The following is an 18488-nucleotide window of genomic DNA, read 5'->3' as shown; positions in this document are numbered from 1 at the left end:
GTGCAGTAAAGAGAACATGGCTGGAGTGAGTGAGGACAAACATAGAGATGAATTACTGTGAAGGTTTTAAAGAATTATGAGTGAAGGACTAGGCATTACTGTTGATGTAGGAAGAACGACTGGATTAATTGATCAGAAACATAGGCATGAATTAATAATGAGATGATGGTTTTAAAGATGTATGAGTGACAGACTGTGCTTGATACTTTACTGTTCATGAAGGTTGATTGATGTAGGAAGAACGACTGAATTAAGTGATCAGAAACATAAGGATGGATTAATAATGGGATGGTGAAAGTTTTAACCCTTTGAGTACTGTGCCACATTTTTATATTCCTTCTGCTTACTAATTGGTGATTTTAAACAGCTTCAGAAACTTAAATGGGGGTGAAAATAGTGAAGACTGTGGCCATTAATCTTCTGACTTCCATACATAGACCTTTCTTAATGTCAATAAAATGGTCTAATCACACCCAAATCTCAAAGTAAAAATGTGTCTCAGTACTGAAGGGATTAGAGGACATGAGTGAGGGACTATGCTTGATGGTTTGCTGTTGATGAAGATTGATGTAGGGAGAATGACTGAATTAAGCGATCAGTAGCATAGGGATGGATTTGTCATGAGATACTGAGTTACAAGGAACTATTGGGTAAGGGGCTGGTGGTGGGAGGAAGGAGGAAGTGGTTACTGGTGATATGGTGATGTTCATAATACAATAATACAAGAGAACACATGTAATACAAACAGGCCAAGGACAAGGAAGGCACTTGGCATAGTCTCATAACAATATTTCTCTGCTATTCCTTTCTGGGGTTGTATTTCCAAACATTTCAGTGTCTTTACTCAATACATTAAAACAGAACAGTGAAAAAAAAAAAAAAAATAATAAATGTTTTCAGAGGCATTTTCAGTAACAGTTTAAGAAAACTCCTGCTTCATCAGAGAAATACACCCATACAAATCTGACTCATCATCTATATGGCCTTTCAACCTTTCAAACTATAGTCCTTATGATGCCCACAATTGTTTCAGGATATGGAGGATGACTCAATACTGTAGATGAGAGGTACTACATATCACTCTCTCTATTGTCTACTATGAGTGCCTCCATTTTTTCCTTGTCTTTTCTCCTGCCACACTCATTAGGTCAAGAAGAAAGACAATAAAAGACAATCATTACAACATATACAAGCCCTTCAATTCCTTCCTTCTTTGTCTGTACATTTCCAGTGAAAATAAGAGATACAATGCATATCAATAACATATAATAATATCACATTCATAACTATACATAAATTATTCCTTTAATTTATATTTCCTCCTGTGCCACACACACTGGAGGTGAAGATGAAAGTTGCACATATTACTGTAATGTGTGCTGATTTTCTCTTTTTTGTCCATGTTATACACAAACACAAACACAAACACACACACACACACACACACACACACACACACACACACACACACACCAGTAATGAAGTGCTCCTTTTCTTTACTCTCACCACACAACCATTAGAAGCCAAATATGAATTCCCAGGCTAAGGTAAGAAATCTATGTCTTTTCTAAGCAATATTGTACTTTCAAGAAATCTCTCTCTCTCTCTCTCTCTCTCTCTCTCTCTCTCTCTCCAATGCTTGCAAGTTTTCACAACAAATATATTGCACACTTTTGTTGATCACAGATGTAAACTTGGACTCTGACAAGTTTGTGAAGAATCTACTGCTGTATGTTTAAGTGTATTAACACTTCACTGCTCTTTGGCACTTTTCCTATCTACTCGCCACTATCAGACTTCTTTTCTCATTCAACAGCAAGGCTGAAAAAGTCAGTTAGAGGAGAAAAAATTATAAGTAAAAAAGCCTTTGATTCCACCCTGTCTAAAACTAATTTCATAGAAGCTGTTTTAGCAAGAGAAGACATGCAATGTTTCCAGTTTAGATTGTGAGTAAGACAATCTGAGGATATTCAGTGTAAAAGAGAGTGACAGTTGAGTGTTATTGAAGAGAGGATAGTTGTCTGGAAGGTTGTGTCAAGTTAATGAATGGAAGGAGGATAGTTTGCAAATCAAAGCTTTGAGCAAGATTCCATCAAAAACTTTTGATACATCTAAGGCAACAGCAGAAGTGTGTGTGTGTGTGTGTGTGTGTGTGTGTGTGTGTGTGTGTGTGTGTGTGTGTGTGTGTGTGTGTGTGTGTGTGTGTGTGTGTGTGTGTGTGTGTGTGTGTGTGTGTGTGTTGGTCAAGGTAGTCTAAAGAGGACAGCTGGTTTCAAGGGACATGAGTGTGTGTGGTGGAGGTTGAGTGGTTAGGCATGGGATGGGTGAGAAACAAAGTTAGACACCAATACAAATCTCTCTCTCACACACACACACACACACACACACACACACACACACACACAAAGCCTCTTTTCCAGTCAAATTCAGATACCTCATTCAGAACAACTCAACAACACTCCTTCCCGTAACAATTACTCTTATAACATCCATAAGTAAAAGAAAGAACACTCATGTCATTTGCACAAAGTTGATATGGTCATTCTCTCTCTCTCTCTCTCTCTCTCTCTTGTTCTTTTCCTTGCACCATCAAACATCCAAACAACTCACATACACACACACACACAAACTTACAGAAGGATCTCACAACACACCCAACACAACAAAATGACATGACACAACCATAACAAACTGATGAGCCATGAAAGTGTTCACCCCTGCAGCTCGTCACTGTGATAATGATGAAGATAAACCTTTTCTTGGCATTGCCTCTCAATGGTCATATTCCTCTGGCTACACACATTACATCTCCTGCCACACAACTTCATCACTATTCAAGAGCCTTACACACAATTCCACAAGTCAAGTATATTCCCAGTGAGTCAGTGCTAGATGATCACTAGAGACCCATCTGATGCACTAACAGTAAGGTTTGAGGCACACTGCATATATATTCAGTGACACACACATCCATATTTAGAAACAACTTCCTTTCTCACTACGACAATTTTCCAATGCCACAGAGACAACTAGCCAGATTTTGAAGGCAGTTTTTCCTTCTAATAAACTAGAAATCTTGCCGATCCATCACCAGAACAATAAAAATACTCTTAAAAACACGAGTATCTTCAACTGGAGGCTTTGGAAAGCAGTGATGGTGAGAGAACAGTGTTTCAGAATAGGGACCAGAGTCTGGCAAAATGGTCTCGCTATCTGAGGACAGGCAATCTCATTACTGGTCTCAATGGCTGGTGTCTTGCTTGCTGATTGCCTCACATACTCTTAATCCTGTTTTAGAAGGTAGTGCTGGCTAACTTTGTATTCCTTACAAAGTACACATTTGCTTGCAAGATTGCAGGCATCATTATTGTCATTCCTGTTATATTACTAACTCTCTATCCTTTTTGATATGACATAGGACCATTCCTATTTTCCCATAGCCTTCTCCTTCTAGCCATTTCCGTCTGTCACATGCCTCTGTCTAGCTCAGTGCTTCAGTCTGGGAACTTTTGGGTGTGTAAGGTAAACATACACACCCCCACACTGTCAGATCACAAATATTCTGTGGATACAAACAATCTACTATCTTACAGTTTGGAAGAAATACAAAGTCAATTTACAGAATGTATAAAACTTAAGTAAAAGCACAGTGGTTCAATCAGAAGGCAAGATCACCCCACCCAGTGCCAATAATGTTCCTGTGTTCATGCACACTCAGGTAGCAATGTCATGTACTGCACCAACACTTACTATTACGGTCTTACTCAACTCCAAACATGTCTATTACAAATAATTGTTACCATAATGAGCCACTGCTTGCCATAAAAAGGTGTGACTCGTGTTAATAGTCACAGATTCATTTCTCTTATGTACTTGAATAATAATATAATTAGCATAAAGAAATACACAGGAAAAGTCCATTAATCCGATGAGAAAAGGACCATGAGTGTGTTGGATTATCAGATTGGCTGTATTACTCGGATGTGCCCCTGTAAACATCAAATATAAGTAATAAAGTAATAAGTAATAAAGAATGAAGACGCAATATGATATGAGCTGCTTTACTACACAAATACTTCTCCAGACACATCAACTGCATGTTGATCCACTGATTGTTTCTCACCAGCAGCACCAAGAACCCATGTGCCGCATGCATATTTGTCATAATCCATCCCAGAATCTGGTTCTTTCAGCCCTTGGGACCAAGAATTGGGGGGTATGTCCCAAATCATGCTCCAGAAGCTTAGTTAAGATTACAAGATTAGAAGATTAGTTAAGGAGCATTCCTTAGTGCACTATAGCGGGCTTGTAACGTCACTCACTGCTCACACTGGAAAGATGATGCGCTTACCCCCCACATTGGTGACAATGTTATAAGAAAATCACTCACAACATTGTCTGTGGACTCTGTTCTCCTCTCTTCTTCTCTTGTCTACTTAAAGCTTCATTCCTTCTTTGAATATTGTCTACATTGTCTAGTACATATAGGGTTGCCAACGAGCTATTCTGTGATTGAAAGAGCAGCCAATCTTCTGTGGGCAGCCATCTTTGTATGCTCCAGCTAATTGGCTGTCCCATGTGAGGAGGGCAGGGGTTAATGTCTCATGGAATGCACACTTGGTAATCATCCCTGTATGTATTCTCGATGAATGCTGGGACAACTACACCCTGACTACCACCAAGCAGCAGGCTGGAAGTTATAAGACACTGGTATTCACCAGCCATTGTCGACTGATTCTCAACAGAACTGGTTCCACCAGATAGTGAAAAACAATCTCTGAACTGACAGTGTGCCTGGAAATTGCCAAGCAGCACACTGGCAATTCCAAGATTCTGATATTCACCAGCCATGCTCCACTGAATCCCTGCAGAATCAGTTCTGATGGTTCTCCCATCCCAAGGAACCAGTCCCTTGAATTTTTGAGTTATCAGTTCCTGCCCACCACCACTGTGTTGGCCAGAGTGGGGCAGGCTGCTTCTGGCATCTGACTTCAATTTGTGTAGACCTTATTTTGGGACTGGATGATTTTTTTCACCCCAACTTAAAAAAAAATAACTATTGGTAAATTTGAATTATTGGTGTTCGGATCAACAGACTTTTTCTATAGTAGCTTTTTAGCATATTTGTTTCTTTCTATTATCTTACAAGTCTCTATTCATGAAATATAACAAATGTGCATGGTCCAAATCAGTTAACACTGGTCTTCCACTCTTTCTGGACTAATACAATCCATAATAATAATAATAATAATAATAATAACAACAACAACAACAACAACAATAATAATAATAATAGTAGTAGTAGTAGTAACACAGTTCACCATCCTTACACTACCAATAAGTGATCTCCTAAGTAACACCATGGTCTCACCTTGTCTCACAACACATAAGGTGGTTATTCTTGTGGTGTTGGTAAGGTGAGTGAAGACTGACACTGGGCAGTCACTCCATGAAAGGTTGGTTGGTTCTTCCACACTGGCACTAGCTGTCTAGAACAGTAATGTCAAGAAATATTAGGATGTTCACAGCCTGTTAACACTGGTATACTGGGAGCACACCATTCATACACACTTATGTCCTCATAAAAACTCAGGAAGTTCACCCTTCCTTGCATATTTGCATGTCAATATTTACACTTGCACTGATACAGTGAGTACGTATTAAGCAGGTTGTGTTTCTCCCAAGACTAAAACTCTGGCCACACAGAGCAGAGTGATGGTGGGGTGGGATGAGAGAGCGCTTCACCACAGCACAGTATGGCACATACCACCACTATCTGCAAACAACAACACATCTCTCAAACACAGCAGATGTCCCTACTATGAGCAACATCATCTGCCATCATGTGTTTATCTTTATTAGTGTTTTCTTGATGCAAAACAGTTTGCCAACACACTGCATGCTGGCTCACTTACATCATGGTTTGCTGGCTGGCTGGCACAAGGTGTTGAGGGTGGTGTGGTGTGTGTGGTGATGGTGAGGCTACGACCAGGCCAGGGAGCTGCCCTGGTCTGATGCAGGGTCAGGGATGCTGGTGGGGACATCAAAGCTGCTCTCTGCTGTCCCACTGCCCTCGGATGTCTCCCACTCCATGAGGGCGTCATTGAGCAGTGTCTGGAGGTCCACCGGCACCGAGGCAGTGCGCTCGTGGTCCAGACACTCACACTTGGCCAGCACATTCCGCAGCAGCTGCAGCTTGTTGGTGCAGATCACCACACAGCACGAGTCACTGTCTTCCTTCCTCAGCACCAAGTCCAATCCTGACGACCCAGCGTGGGAGTCCACAACCCCACCCTCCACTGCAAAGCCCTCCGCTGCCTCCCCACCATGGTGGTGGTGCTGGTGGTGCTGCTGATGGAGGGAGGCACCAGGGACACCAAGGCCCTGGCCAGACTTGGCCATGTGGTGCTTGTCACAGTCTGGTTGCTGCTGTTGTTGCTGCTGCTGCTGATGATGATGATTAGTTTGGTCTCTAGTTATACTGGTAGGCGGCTGCTGCTGCTGCTGGCTGTTATGGTGATGGTGGTGGTGGTCTGGTGACTGGGGCAGGGAATCAGCCTGGGAATGTGGTTGGTGGTGATGGTGGTGTTGAGTGGAAGGGAAGGAAACGGCATGGTGGGGGCTGGATGAGTTACACTGCATATCTAGTCCAGGGGCAGGGGCAGGGACAGGGGCAGGAACAGGGGCAGGGGCAGGAGCAGGGACAGGGATAGGAGCAGGGGCAGGGGTGGGGGCTGAGGCTTGTGATTGTGACTGGGCAGAGGCAGGGCACAGCTCAGTGATGAGGGAGGGAGGGGCTGGGGAGGTGGGAGGTCGGGGGTGGTGCATTGTGGGCTTGGAGGCACAGCATGAGATGTTGTTGTTTCTTTGGTGTTGGTTGTCACAGTTGAGTGATGCTATGAGGGCTGAGGGGGACCTGCTACCCCATGCTGAGCGGCAGCAAGTGGAGGGAGGAGTGGCCACGGCAGGGGAGCTGCTGTTCTGTGAGCAAGCAGCAGCAGAGGAGCAGCAGGACTTGGCAGTGCCCTCCCACTGACTACAGCAGGGTGACGAGGGCTTGATGGCAGAGTCTGACAGGCTGGGCTGGGGCTGTGGCAGGGGTGGTGGTGTGGGTGTAGAGAGGGAGGCCTTGCTGGGGGTTGAGGAGGCAGGCTGGGACAAAGGGGGAAGGTCTCCAGTGAGTAAAGCCTCAATCATGTTGGGAGAAGAGAATGGGAAATCAGCAGAGAAGTCTGAGGCAGCAATGTCCACGTCAAAGGTGTGATCCAGGGCGGCCTCGGGGGCCAGTGGACCAGACTCACACTTCACGCCACCGCCAAACACTGGAGAGCCTATCAGCTCCTCCATGGAAGGAGAGGATAGGGAACCCATGTCCTCCAGGCTGGGGAAGGATGGGGCAGAGGGGCGGCTGGCCAGGGCTGGCAGAAGACCACCCACCTCCCCTGCACTGCACTCCTCACCTCCCACTGTCTCCTCCAGAAACTCTGCCACTGAAATTTGTTGATCAGGAGTCTGCAAGCTGCCCTCACCAGCAAGAGGAGGCTGAGACGACTGTGGCTGAGATGAGGAGGCCAGGGCAGGAGGACAGTCCTTGACAGACAGGTCAGTGTTGAGGGAAAGAGCCGGTAGAGAGGTGGCCATTGCCTCAGGAATACTGCTGCTACCAGGACCCTTGGCAGCCATCTCAGGTTTGAGGGGAAGGATTTGCTGGGCTTCAATGGGAGCAGAGACAGCCTTGGGTGAGGTTTCAGCTCCCAGCGGTGGTTCTCGGAAGTCATCCTTGGAGGAGAGTGTCTCAGGCCGCTGGAAGCTTCCTTTGTCAGGGGTGTGAGGGGTGTCCTCCTGTGGGGCTGGGGCCGGGCCTGGGGCCTGAGAGGGGCTGTGGCACGGGGAACTGTCACTGTCTGCTATGGCATTGCAGGAGCACTCGTTGCCTCGGCTTGGATCGCACCGACAAGGATTACACTTGCAAATGTCAGCGTGTGCTGCAATCTTCTCCAGCAAACCTCGACTGTCACCAGCCTGAGGAAGGGCAAATTGTTGGAGCTACACTTATCATTTTATTATCATTAATATTATTACTTTCCACCTGCCAGTTGTGCAGGGTGAGCATCATCACCATCACTTAGCCTTCCATAACTGCCATGAGTTCACCCCAAGTTATATCATAATCAGGGCCACTTCATTACAAAGCACATGTAAAACAATCACCAGAGAGGACAACCAATGCATAAGCTAAGGATGAAACAGTGCCAAAAATAATTACAGAAGCTACCAATAACTCGTTAAGGCTGGGAACACACAACAACAGTAATCCCAACAAAATATCTCACTAACTCCAAACTAACTTTAGATTATGTCAACAAACTCAAAAATGGAAAAATTTTGAAACTTAATACATGCAAAATAATTTGTAGCCTAATCATCTCCAGTACATTACACACACACACACACACACACACACACCTGAGCCAGGGCAGTGAGGCTCTGTGAGTCCTGCAGAAGGCGTCCCACAGTGGTGTTGTCCGTGGCCTTGACAATGGGCACCTGTTGGAAGGGAGGGAAGGGAAGAGGTCACCACTACAAGGCACATTCAACATGCAAGTAACTGTAATGTTATAGCTAAATAAATGGTGGAGACCTTGAAAAAAGTCACATTCTAGACTTGACAACTTTTTGTGCATTGATTATATAAAACAAACATAAAAATTCAGTTTCCTTTTTGACAGAGATCTTCACAAATACAACATGGCAAAAAATTAACACAAAGAAAAGAACAGTGACAACAAGTGTGGGAATAGTATCCTTCCACATCTCTCTAATCCTTCCTTCCTTCCGTCCTTGTCTCCTGCATTCCCTGATGACTGACTGACCTCACCTTCATGTTTGGGTTACTCTTGAGGGCTTCCAACTCCAGGAACTCCTGTAGGGTGAGGCTGGTGGCCCCATCCTTCTCCCCACCCACAACTGGGATGATGGCAAAGGCTGCAATACAACACAAGGATGTAATAAAACATACTGACTGCAATTTAACACAAGGCTGTAATGCAACACAAGGCTGCAACACAACACACTCACTGCAATATAACACAAAGCTACAATACAACACAAAGCTACAATACAACACAAGGCTGCAACACAATCACAACAGGACTAAACTGGCCAACCTGATTGTAACCTATCTTTTTTTTTTAACAAGAAAGAAATTATAAATGTTTCCCCAACACACTTCATTTCACTTCACTGTCTTCCTTAGTAATGTTAACAGTGTCTTTTGAGATGTTACTAAAACTTGAGCAGCAACATTTTATTACAAAGACAAGCCAAAGCTGTGAAATAGTGAAGACTATGGCATTTATATTTATCCCTTTCTTTTGGCTAACTCTATCAAACCTCTATGGGGACTGGCAGCTAAGTGGGCCTTTTATAATTTTTTTGTGTTACTCTATTACATAAAAAAAAAAAAGTTAAGAGTTAGGGACATCTCTGCCTGCTATTAACAACAGTAATGGCATTCAAAATAAGAATCCAACACTTTTATCACACAACTGCAACTAAGACTATACATTACTTTTATGTTCTGAGGTGTTGGTGGTGGTGGCAGTGGTGGAGCCTTGTGTGCAGGGCGCTGGCGAGCTCCACCACAGCAGCCTCCTTGCTGACCTGACTTGGCCGTCTCTGTCTTGTGGCACTCCTTCCCCTGCTGCTGTGGCCAGGGAAGTTGTCATATAGTAAACCATGTGCACCACAAAGGAACATCAACAACACAATAACAGAGTGTTGTTGATGTCCTCCTCCTCCTCCTCCTTCCCTAACTATAACACCAACTAACAACAGAACAAGGCAAAACAGCATCTCACCTCACCACTCACAGCTGAACCCTTGCAGCACCCGCCAGTCTGTGGGGGGCGCTCCTGAACACTAGAGGTGGCAGTGGTGTTGGTGGTGGCAGCTGTGGCATCACCGCTGGAGTGGTGGGAGTTACGCTTGGAGGCAAAGGAAGGCGCAGGAGAGGAGGAGGAGCGACGTTTGTGGACGAGCATGTGTGTCTTTCTGGAGTAGTTTGTGGTGAAGGCACGGCGGCAGTCCTCCTCCACACACAGGTAAGGCCTCTCACCTGTAAGAACACTGGTATTAGTCATGGGGCCTCAGAGTGTGTCCTACTAATGTACACTGTTGTTAGCCATGGGTCTTCAGAGGTGTGTGTTCTACAAATGTACACTCTTATTAGTCAGGGATCCTCAGAGTGTGTGACCTATTGATGTGCACTCTTATAAGTCATGAGGGCTACGAGATGTATGTTCTACTAATGCACACTGTTATTAGCCATGGGTCTTCAGAGGAGTGTGTTGTAATGTATACTGTTATCAGTCAGGGGGTCTCAAAGAACATAACAGCATGAGGGAAGCTGCAAGAGACTGCCAGGCCTTCATGTAGCAGTCCCTATATGAGCAAACCGACACACACACACACACACCGCCCACCTGTGTGTATCCGTTTGTGGGTGCGGAGGTGGTGGCTGACTGTAAACGACTTGCCACACCCATCTTCCTCACACCTGTGGAGAGAGAGAGAGAGAGAGAGAGAGAGAGAGAGAGAGAGAGAGAGAGAGAGAGAGAGAGAGAGAGAGAGAGTTAAAAGACATGAAGCAAAAAAAAAAAAACTCTCCAAGAAAATATAAAGTAAACTGTATGGCCTGTTAAGGTGCAGAGTGACATTACCAGACATGACTCTCCCAGACATATTTCACTTGACCTGCTAACGTCCCTGTCACTGTCACTGTTAGAACACACACAGTCAAAACATAATAATTTTGAATATGACACAAAAATTTTTAATGAAGTATATCTCACACACTGTCATTTGTCACCACACATTATACAGTGTTTAGTATGTGTATATACATGATCAATACATCTTGTTCAATGCATAGAAATGAAGTAGAGAGAAGTGAAGTTTTTATCATCACAGAGAGCATGGAGGGGAGAAGTACCTGTCATGATGGAGAGTCAAGCAAACAGGCAGTTCATGTAGCCATCACTTCAGACAATATGCATCACACTTCCACACACATACCAAATAATAAACCACTATAGGCATTTAATTCACATGAGAACAACATTTCATCGTGACAAATGATGCAACTGGCCAGAGGGAACAGCAACACACTGACGAGGCTGTCCACAAACCCATTCAATTATTTATTTCTACTGTGAGTGCACATGTACTTCCTCAGGCCAGACCCTGTGGGGAAGATAACCACGCACAGATGTACACGCATACATGCCCGGTAGCTCAGTGGTTAGAGTGCTGGCTTCACAAGCCAGAGGACCGGGGTTCGATTCCCCGGCCAGGTGGAGATATTTGGGTGTGTCTCCTTTCACGTGTAGGTGCTGTTCACCTAGCAGTGAGTAGGTACGGGATGTAAATCGAGGAGTTGTGACCTTGTTGTCCCGGTGTGTGGTATGTGCCTGGTCTCAGGCCTATCCAAAGATCGGAAATAATGAGCTCTGAGCTCGTTCCGTAGGGTAACGTCTGGCTGTCTCGTCAGAGACTGCAGCAGATCAAACAGTGAAACACACATGTATGCGCGTGCACAAACACACACACACACACACACACAAAGAGAGGGACAGATTATTTCCTAGAGTTACAGTCAATACAGAGAGAGAGAGAGAGAGAGAGAGAGAGAGAGAGAGAGAGAGAGAGAGAGAGAGAGAGAGAGAGAGAGAGAGAGAGAGAGAGAGAGAGAGAGAGAGAGAGAGAGAGAGAGAGAGAGAGAGAGAGACTTACTTAAATGGTTTCTCCCCAGTGTGGGTGCGTACATGCTTCCTGAGGTCAGAGAGAGTGGTGAAGATGCGCACACACCCATCCTGGTGGCAGTTGAAGGTGTCGCCATTGTGGAGCCGCTGGTGGGCACGCAGCCTGGAGGGGTGAAGGAGAGGGGGGAGGGGGAGAGAGGATGTGAAGGGTAAAGGAGCAGATGAGGGGAGAGAGGGAAACAAGATTCATTACATTACATTATCATATACACACACACACACACACACACACACACACACACACACACACACAAGAAAGCTTACATGTGGTCCTTTATTAGTCTTTCTCATCACCTCAGTTAAATCACCATTAATTAACATACAAGTCTTTCACAAGTGTATTGCTCTCTCTCTCTCTCTCTCTCTCTCTCTCTCTCTCTCTCTCTCTCTCTTCCTTTGTGTATTGAAAACCTAGGATTATTGTTGCATATCCTTTCTCTCTCTCTCTCTCTCTCTCTCTCTCTCTCTCTCTCTCTCTCTCTCTCCTTTGTGTATTGAAAACCTAAGATTATTGTTGCATATACTTTCTCTCTCTCTCTCTCTATCTATCTCAATGCCTCTGTTCTCTCTAAATAGCATAAAAAATCTTATGTTATCGCACTGTCTCGCTCTCTCTCTCTCTCTCTCAGTAGCATAAAAAATCTTACAGTATCTCTCTCTCTCTCTCACCTGTACAGCGTGGTGAATGACTTGCGGCATCCATCATTTTCGCAGGTGTATGGCTTCTGCTGGGCGTGGACCCTCAGGTGGATCTTGAGGGAGTAGGAGGTGAGGAATGCCTTGCCACACCCCGTCGCCAGGCACTGGAACCGGTACTCCCCTGGTGGTGGTGGTGGTGGTGGGAAAGAGCACTTTTAAGTCAGGAGGAGGAGTTAATGTAGCAAGGAGGGTGGTGGTGGTGGTAGTGGTAGTGGTAGTGGTAGTGGTGGTGGTGGTGGTGGTGAAGGATGAAAGATATTGGTAGTGATAAATGGATTGAAGGAGTTTATTCTCTCTCTCTCTCTTACTTCCAACTTACAAAATGTAAAGAAAACCATTAACAACACACACACACACACACACACACATTTGAAGCCACCCAGAAATAAAAGTGAACCAAACAAGATCCAACTCAAGAATTTAAAGCCAAACTGGATAATAACAGACAAGGAGACAGAACAGTACAAATACACTTATAAAACTCTTGTTCCTACACACACACACACACACACACACATACACACACAATCAACCAGTAAGCCATATTGATAGAATTTTCAGAGAGACATAATTTGCTAAGGAATATTGGATTAGCATTTCACTACATGGACAAAGAAATAATGAAGAAATTGATAAGTAAGAACATAAGAACATAAGAAAGGAGGGAAGTTGCAAGAGGCTGCCAGGTCTATAAGTACTATAATAAGACCCAGATTGGAATATGCAGGAGTTGTGTGGACCCTTCATAAAAAGAAACAAATAAGGAAGTTGGAGACTACAAAAAATGGCTACAAGAATGGTTCCAGAATTTCAAGGGATAACATATGAGGAGAGACTAAAGGCTATGGATCTACCAACCCTGGAACAGAGAAGGGAGAGAAGGGATCTGCTACAAGTTTATAAATTGATTAACGGAATGGATGAAGTGGATAATGAGAAACTAATCATGAGAGAAGAATATGACATTCAAAGCACAAGATCGCATAGTAAAAAACTGAGGAAGGGAAGATGTCTGAGAGATGTTAAAAAATATAGTTTCCCGCAAAGATGTGTTGAGACTTGGAACACTTTGAGTGAGGAAGTGGTGTCAGCAACATGTACATAGCTTAAAGAAAAATTAGACAAGTGTAGATATGGAGATGGGGCAACATGAGCGTAAAGCCCTGTAGAACTACAACTAGGTAAATACAGACACACACACACACACACACACACACACACACACGACTATATAGCAACCCAGAAACAAGAGTAAAGTAAACAAGACTTAATAAAAGATAAGGAGACAGGAGTGTAAAAATATGTAACACCTACTCCTCCATTAACTTGAACAAAACACACACACACACACACACACACACACACACACACACACACACACACACACACACACACACACACACACGATCATAGAAATATACATTCTCCTCCCTCACTGTTTCTATCTCCTTCACTCCTCTATATTCTTCTTTCTTTTCACTCTTATTCATCACTTCTGCAATCTCATTATCCCTTTCTCTTTCATTCTACATGCTTCTCCTTTTCTACTTTCCTTCATTACTCCCCTCTCTCTCTCTCTCTCTCTCTCTCCAGCCATTTCTCTTTTTCTCTCCTTTATTTATTTGTTCCTTTTCCCCTTCTCTTTATCATTTGTATTCAGCAATGCCTTCTCCTCTCACCATATCAATTTTCCTAGGCCACAGAGGCAACTAGCCAGGTTTTCAAGACAGCTTCTCCTTTTAATAAACTGGAAATCTTGCGAATTCGTCACAAGAACCATAAAAAATACTCATAAAAATATATTTTATTAAGTATCTTCAGAATACAAGTTTAAATTCTTCTTTTTTTACTTTCCTTAATCATGCCTTATCCTTTCTCTCCATCGCCTTCGTTTTCTCTATATTTCACTCTCAGTTTCTCTTTTCCTTTCCTTTGTTTGACACACGCACATACTCATCTCTCTTGACCATTCTCTCTCTCTCTCTCTTTCTCTCTCCTTTCTTACTTTCCTTCATCAGTTGTTCTCTTTTCACTCTCTCTTTCTCTCCATCCATTTCTCTTTTCCTCTTCTACTCTCTTCATCACTTCTATCTCTCACTCTACTTTTTTCCTTCACTCTCTCTCTTTTTTCACTTTCCTTCATCACTCTCTCCTTCATTCTCTCTTTTCCTCTCTATTTACCACACGCACTCACCTCGGTGTGTCTTGAGGTGGGTGCGGAGGTTGCTAGAGGTGCTGTAGGTGCGGTCACAGCCCTGGTAGGTGCAGTGGAAGCGGCGTGTGGTGGTGGTGTTGGTGGACGGGTCACGGGCCTGGATGGTGAGTGTGGCGTGGCTTGGTTCCTCCGGCATCTGCATTCCACTCTCACCGGGGTGGATGTGCATCACTATCTCATTTTCACGGATGGTGTGCTGGATGTACCTATTGTGGATGGATGGTGGAGGTAAGTAAGGTGGTGTGGTCTAAGAAGTTCAAAGATAACATCACCATTACTAGCGTTATACAAGAAGAAGAAGAAGAAGAAGAAGAAGAAGAAGAAAAAAAAGAAAAGAAAAGAAAAAAAAGAAGAAGAAGAAGAAGAAGAAGAAGAAGAAGAAGAAAAGAAAAGAAGAAGAAGAAGAAGAAGAAGAAGAAGAAGAAGAAAAAGAAAAAGAAGAAGAAGAAGAAGAAATAAGGCAGTGTGCTTTCATGCAACACTGCCACTTTTAGAATTATAGAAGAAAAAGAAGAAGAAAAATATACTAAAAAGAATGAAAAGAACACCCAGGAGTAATAAGGGAACACTAAGCAAAGAAGAAACTGCAGATTAATTGAGACGACCTCCATTTCTCCTCACGGCAATGTCTTTTCTCTACCAAGCAAAGTATAGTAGCCAACATAGTGGTAATATTCTGTGCCTTGCATGTTGTGTGCCAGATGCATGACAAGAGCTGCACTGAACAATCATAAGCCCTTCAATACTGGGACACATTTTTAGCTTGAGATATGTGTACTATTAGACTATTTTATTGACATTACTAAAGGTCTATGAAGGTAAGAAGATCAATGGCCAGTCTTCACTATTTTAATCTTCACCTGAATTTCTAAACTTGCATAAAATCACCAAATAATAAGCAGAATGGATAGGGAAACATGTCACGGTACTGAAGGGGTTAAGGATAATTGCATACACATTTTTGACACTTTCAAGGTGATAAGACAGCTGATAAGAATAATTATTTCCTGATAAGGGTCATTATTTCCTTGAACTGATTATAACAAGTAGGATGATGAAGAGATAAAGATGTGCACCTCTGCAGTACATACACACTGTTCCAAGGCACACTGAATTAGGCACCATATGACCCCAGTGCTACAGCTTGGCTAACAAACATGAGTTCTTTAGTTAGCAGCACATAGTAAGTCATGAGTGAGGCAGGAATGAAGAGAGGTCAGTAATTGAACCTTTGCAGTCCCCAAACAGTCACCAAGACACAATGATGAGCAGCTCTGACAGTGCCAACACCTGGTGTCTTGCTTGACACTGCCTTACTTGTTACTACAAGGCACCCTTCCCTCCCACACTGGTTTGCAGTGAAACATTCAAGGGGGAGGAAGAGAGAGAGAGAAAATCTAGGATAGATGCAAACAAGGATATAGATAAGAAGGGAGGTTCATTCCTGACTAGTTTCACTGAAGATTCTGTAATGCAATTCCAGTGAGGCATAAGTTTGTGTTGTTGTGGTGGTGTTCACGGCAAACAATGTTTACATTGCTACTTCACAGAAAGTAATTCTGGTTGCCGATATTAAACTTTCAGTGTGTTACAGCAATAATACATTACAACAGCCATGAGTTATGTACCATATGTACCCTATGCACTGTACTGTATTGTACCAGGCTGACATATCAAAAGTAGGGATAAGCAAAACTTCCTCCACCTCCTCCTCTTTTAACTAGCTATGCCTTGTCTCCAAGAATAAAGAGGAGAGCAGAACTTCCTCATCTCCCTCTCTACCCTTTTAACTACAATTTTACAACACAGGATAATAGAACAATGCACTCTGCTTCTCCACACCTCACTCACTCACTGCTGTATGTGACTGGCCCTTCATGACACCACTCTGCTTCTCCACACCTCACTCACTCACTGCTGTATGTGACTGGCCCTTCATGACACCACTCTGCTTCTCCACACCTCACTCACTCACTGCTGTATGTGATTGGCCCTTCATGACACCACTCTGCTTCTCCACACCTCACTCACTCACTGTTGTATGTGACTGGCCCTTCATGACACCACCTTGCTTCTCCACACCTCACTCACTCACTGCTGTATGTGACTGGCCCTTCATGACACCACTCTGCTTCTCCACACCTCACTCACTCACTGCTGTATGTGACTGGCCCTTCATGACACCACTCTGCTTCTCCACACCTCACTCACTCACTGCTGTATGTGACTGGCCCTTCATGACACCACTCTGCTTCTCCACACCTCACTCACTCACTGTTGTATGTGACTGGCCCTTCATGACACCACTTTGCTTCTCCACACCTCACTCACTCACTGCTGTATGTGACTGGCCCTTCATGACACCACTTTGCTTCTCCACACCTCACTCACTCACTGCTGTATGTGACTGGCCCTTCATGACACCACTCTGCTTCTCCACACCTCACTCACTCACTGCTGTATGTGACTGGCCCTTCATGACACCACTCTGCTTCTCCACACCTCACTCACTCACTGTTGTATGTGACTGGCCCTTCATGACACCACTTTGCTTCTCCACACCTCACTCACTCACTGCTGTATGTGACTGGCCCTTCATGACACCACTTTGCTTCTCCACACCTCACTCACTCACTGCTGTATATGGCTAACCAGACTTTCAAGACAGCACAGTATGATATAAGAGCCACACATCCCAATAATACATGTCCAAACAACTCCAATCATTCCTTGACCTTCACCTCAGACACCACATGACCTACTGTGTCCTGTGTGGGTACTGTATCTATGTAGTGCATACTGTAACAGAAACCACACTAACTCATACTGTGTCATTCAAGCTGCCCACCACATGTACAGAGAAAGAGCTGTTACAATTCCCTTTCTTTTATGTAAGAGGGGAAAGCTGACCAAGAGCAACATGAAAAAACCCCTACTTAGTTGCTAGTCCCCGTGCAGGTCTGGAAGTTAGACAGCGAAAAGGGATAAATGTCTTGAGACCTCCCTCTTAAATGAAGCCAAGTCACAGAAAGTTGAAATACAGAAGCTGGCAGGGAGTTCCAGAGTGTGACAGAGAAAGGTGTGAATGACAGAAGAGATGAACACCTTGACTAGACATGAGTCAGGCTACACCAATGAAAGAGAGTGAGTGAGTGAGTGAGTGAGTAAGTGAAACATGTGCTCACCTGGGACAAAGGTTGCCTCCTTCATGACACACATATACACACACGCCAACCACCAACACCATTCATGTCTCCAACACAACTCCACAACACTGCAACTCCTTCACAACACTACCAGTAACACCAAGTAACCAACGTGTGTGTGTGTGTGTTTGTGTGTTAGCGCCTGTGTATATTATGTGTGTGACATGGAACAGTGACAGTGAGTATCTGATTATCAGCCAGTAGTCACCCTTATCATGGTTATCACGCATTGACTGTCTGTCCCTCTGTCTGTGAGCCTGTGTGTCTGTCTATCTGTGTGTGTGTGTGTGTGTGTGTGAGTAGAATGGTTATTGTAATCCTATAATGTCAAACTGTCACACTTTCATAATACCCTCCAATGGTAAAAGATAAAGAGAAGACTGGCTCATGCTGAAGGTAGAGGTGGTAGAGAGGAGAAAGAGGGGAAGGAGGAGGAGGAGAGGGGGTGAAGGAAGAGGAGGAGAGGGGGGAAAGGAGGAGGATTGTTAAGCATCCATCTCAGAGATAAGACTCAAACATTCTTGTAACATATTCCATTACAACATG

At 44.0% G+C, this 18488-nt stretch overlaps 1 protein-coding gene across 1 annotated transcript in view; it reads right to left on the bottom strand.

The window, feature by feature from the left end:
- Positions 1 to 18248, bottom strand: part of LOC123504667 (mucin-5AC-like) — an 18602-nt gene extending 354 nt beyond the window's left edge. The window contains 11 exon segments of the mRNA XM_045255430.1: positions 1 to 8022; positions 8467 to 8547; positions 8879 to 8978; positions 8981 to 8985; positions 9572 to 9706; positions 9861 to 10117; positions 10485 to 10558; positions 11794 to 11925; positions 12492 to 12642; positions 14716 to 14942; positions 17922 to 18248. The exon segment at positions 1 to 8022 is cut by the window's left edge and continues 354 nt beyond it. Of these exon segments, the coding sequence (XP_045111365.1) occupies positions 5983 to 8022; positions 8467 to 8547; positions 8879 to 8978; positions 8981 to 8985; positions 9572 to 9706; positions 9861 to 10117; positions 10485 to 10558; positions 11794 to 11925; positions 12492 to 12642; positions 14716 to 14942; positions 17922 to 17983 (3264 nt within the window). The 5' untranslated portion in view covers positions 17984 to 18248 and the 3' untranslated portion in view covers positions 1 to 5982.
- Between the last annotated feature and the right edge of the window lie 240 nt (positions 18249 to 18488).

The sequence above is a fragment of the Portunus trituberculatus genome, chromosome 16 (genome assembly GCF_017591435.1).
Source record: "Portunus trituberculatus isolate SZX2019 chromosome 16, ASM1759143v1, whole genome shotgun sequence".
In the NCBI taxonomy this organism is placed as follows: Eukaryota; Metazoa; Arthropoda; class Malacostraca; order Decapoda; family Portunidae; genus Portunus; species Portunus trituberculatus.
Note: the sequence above shows the minus strand (reverse complement) of the source record. Positions and strands in the feature narration are given on the sequence as shown.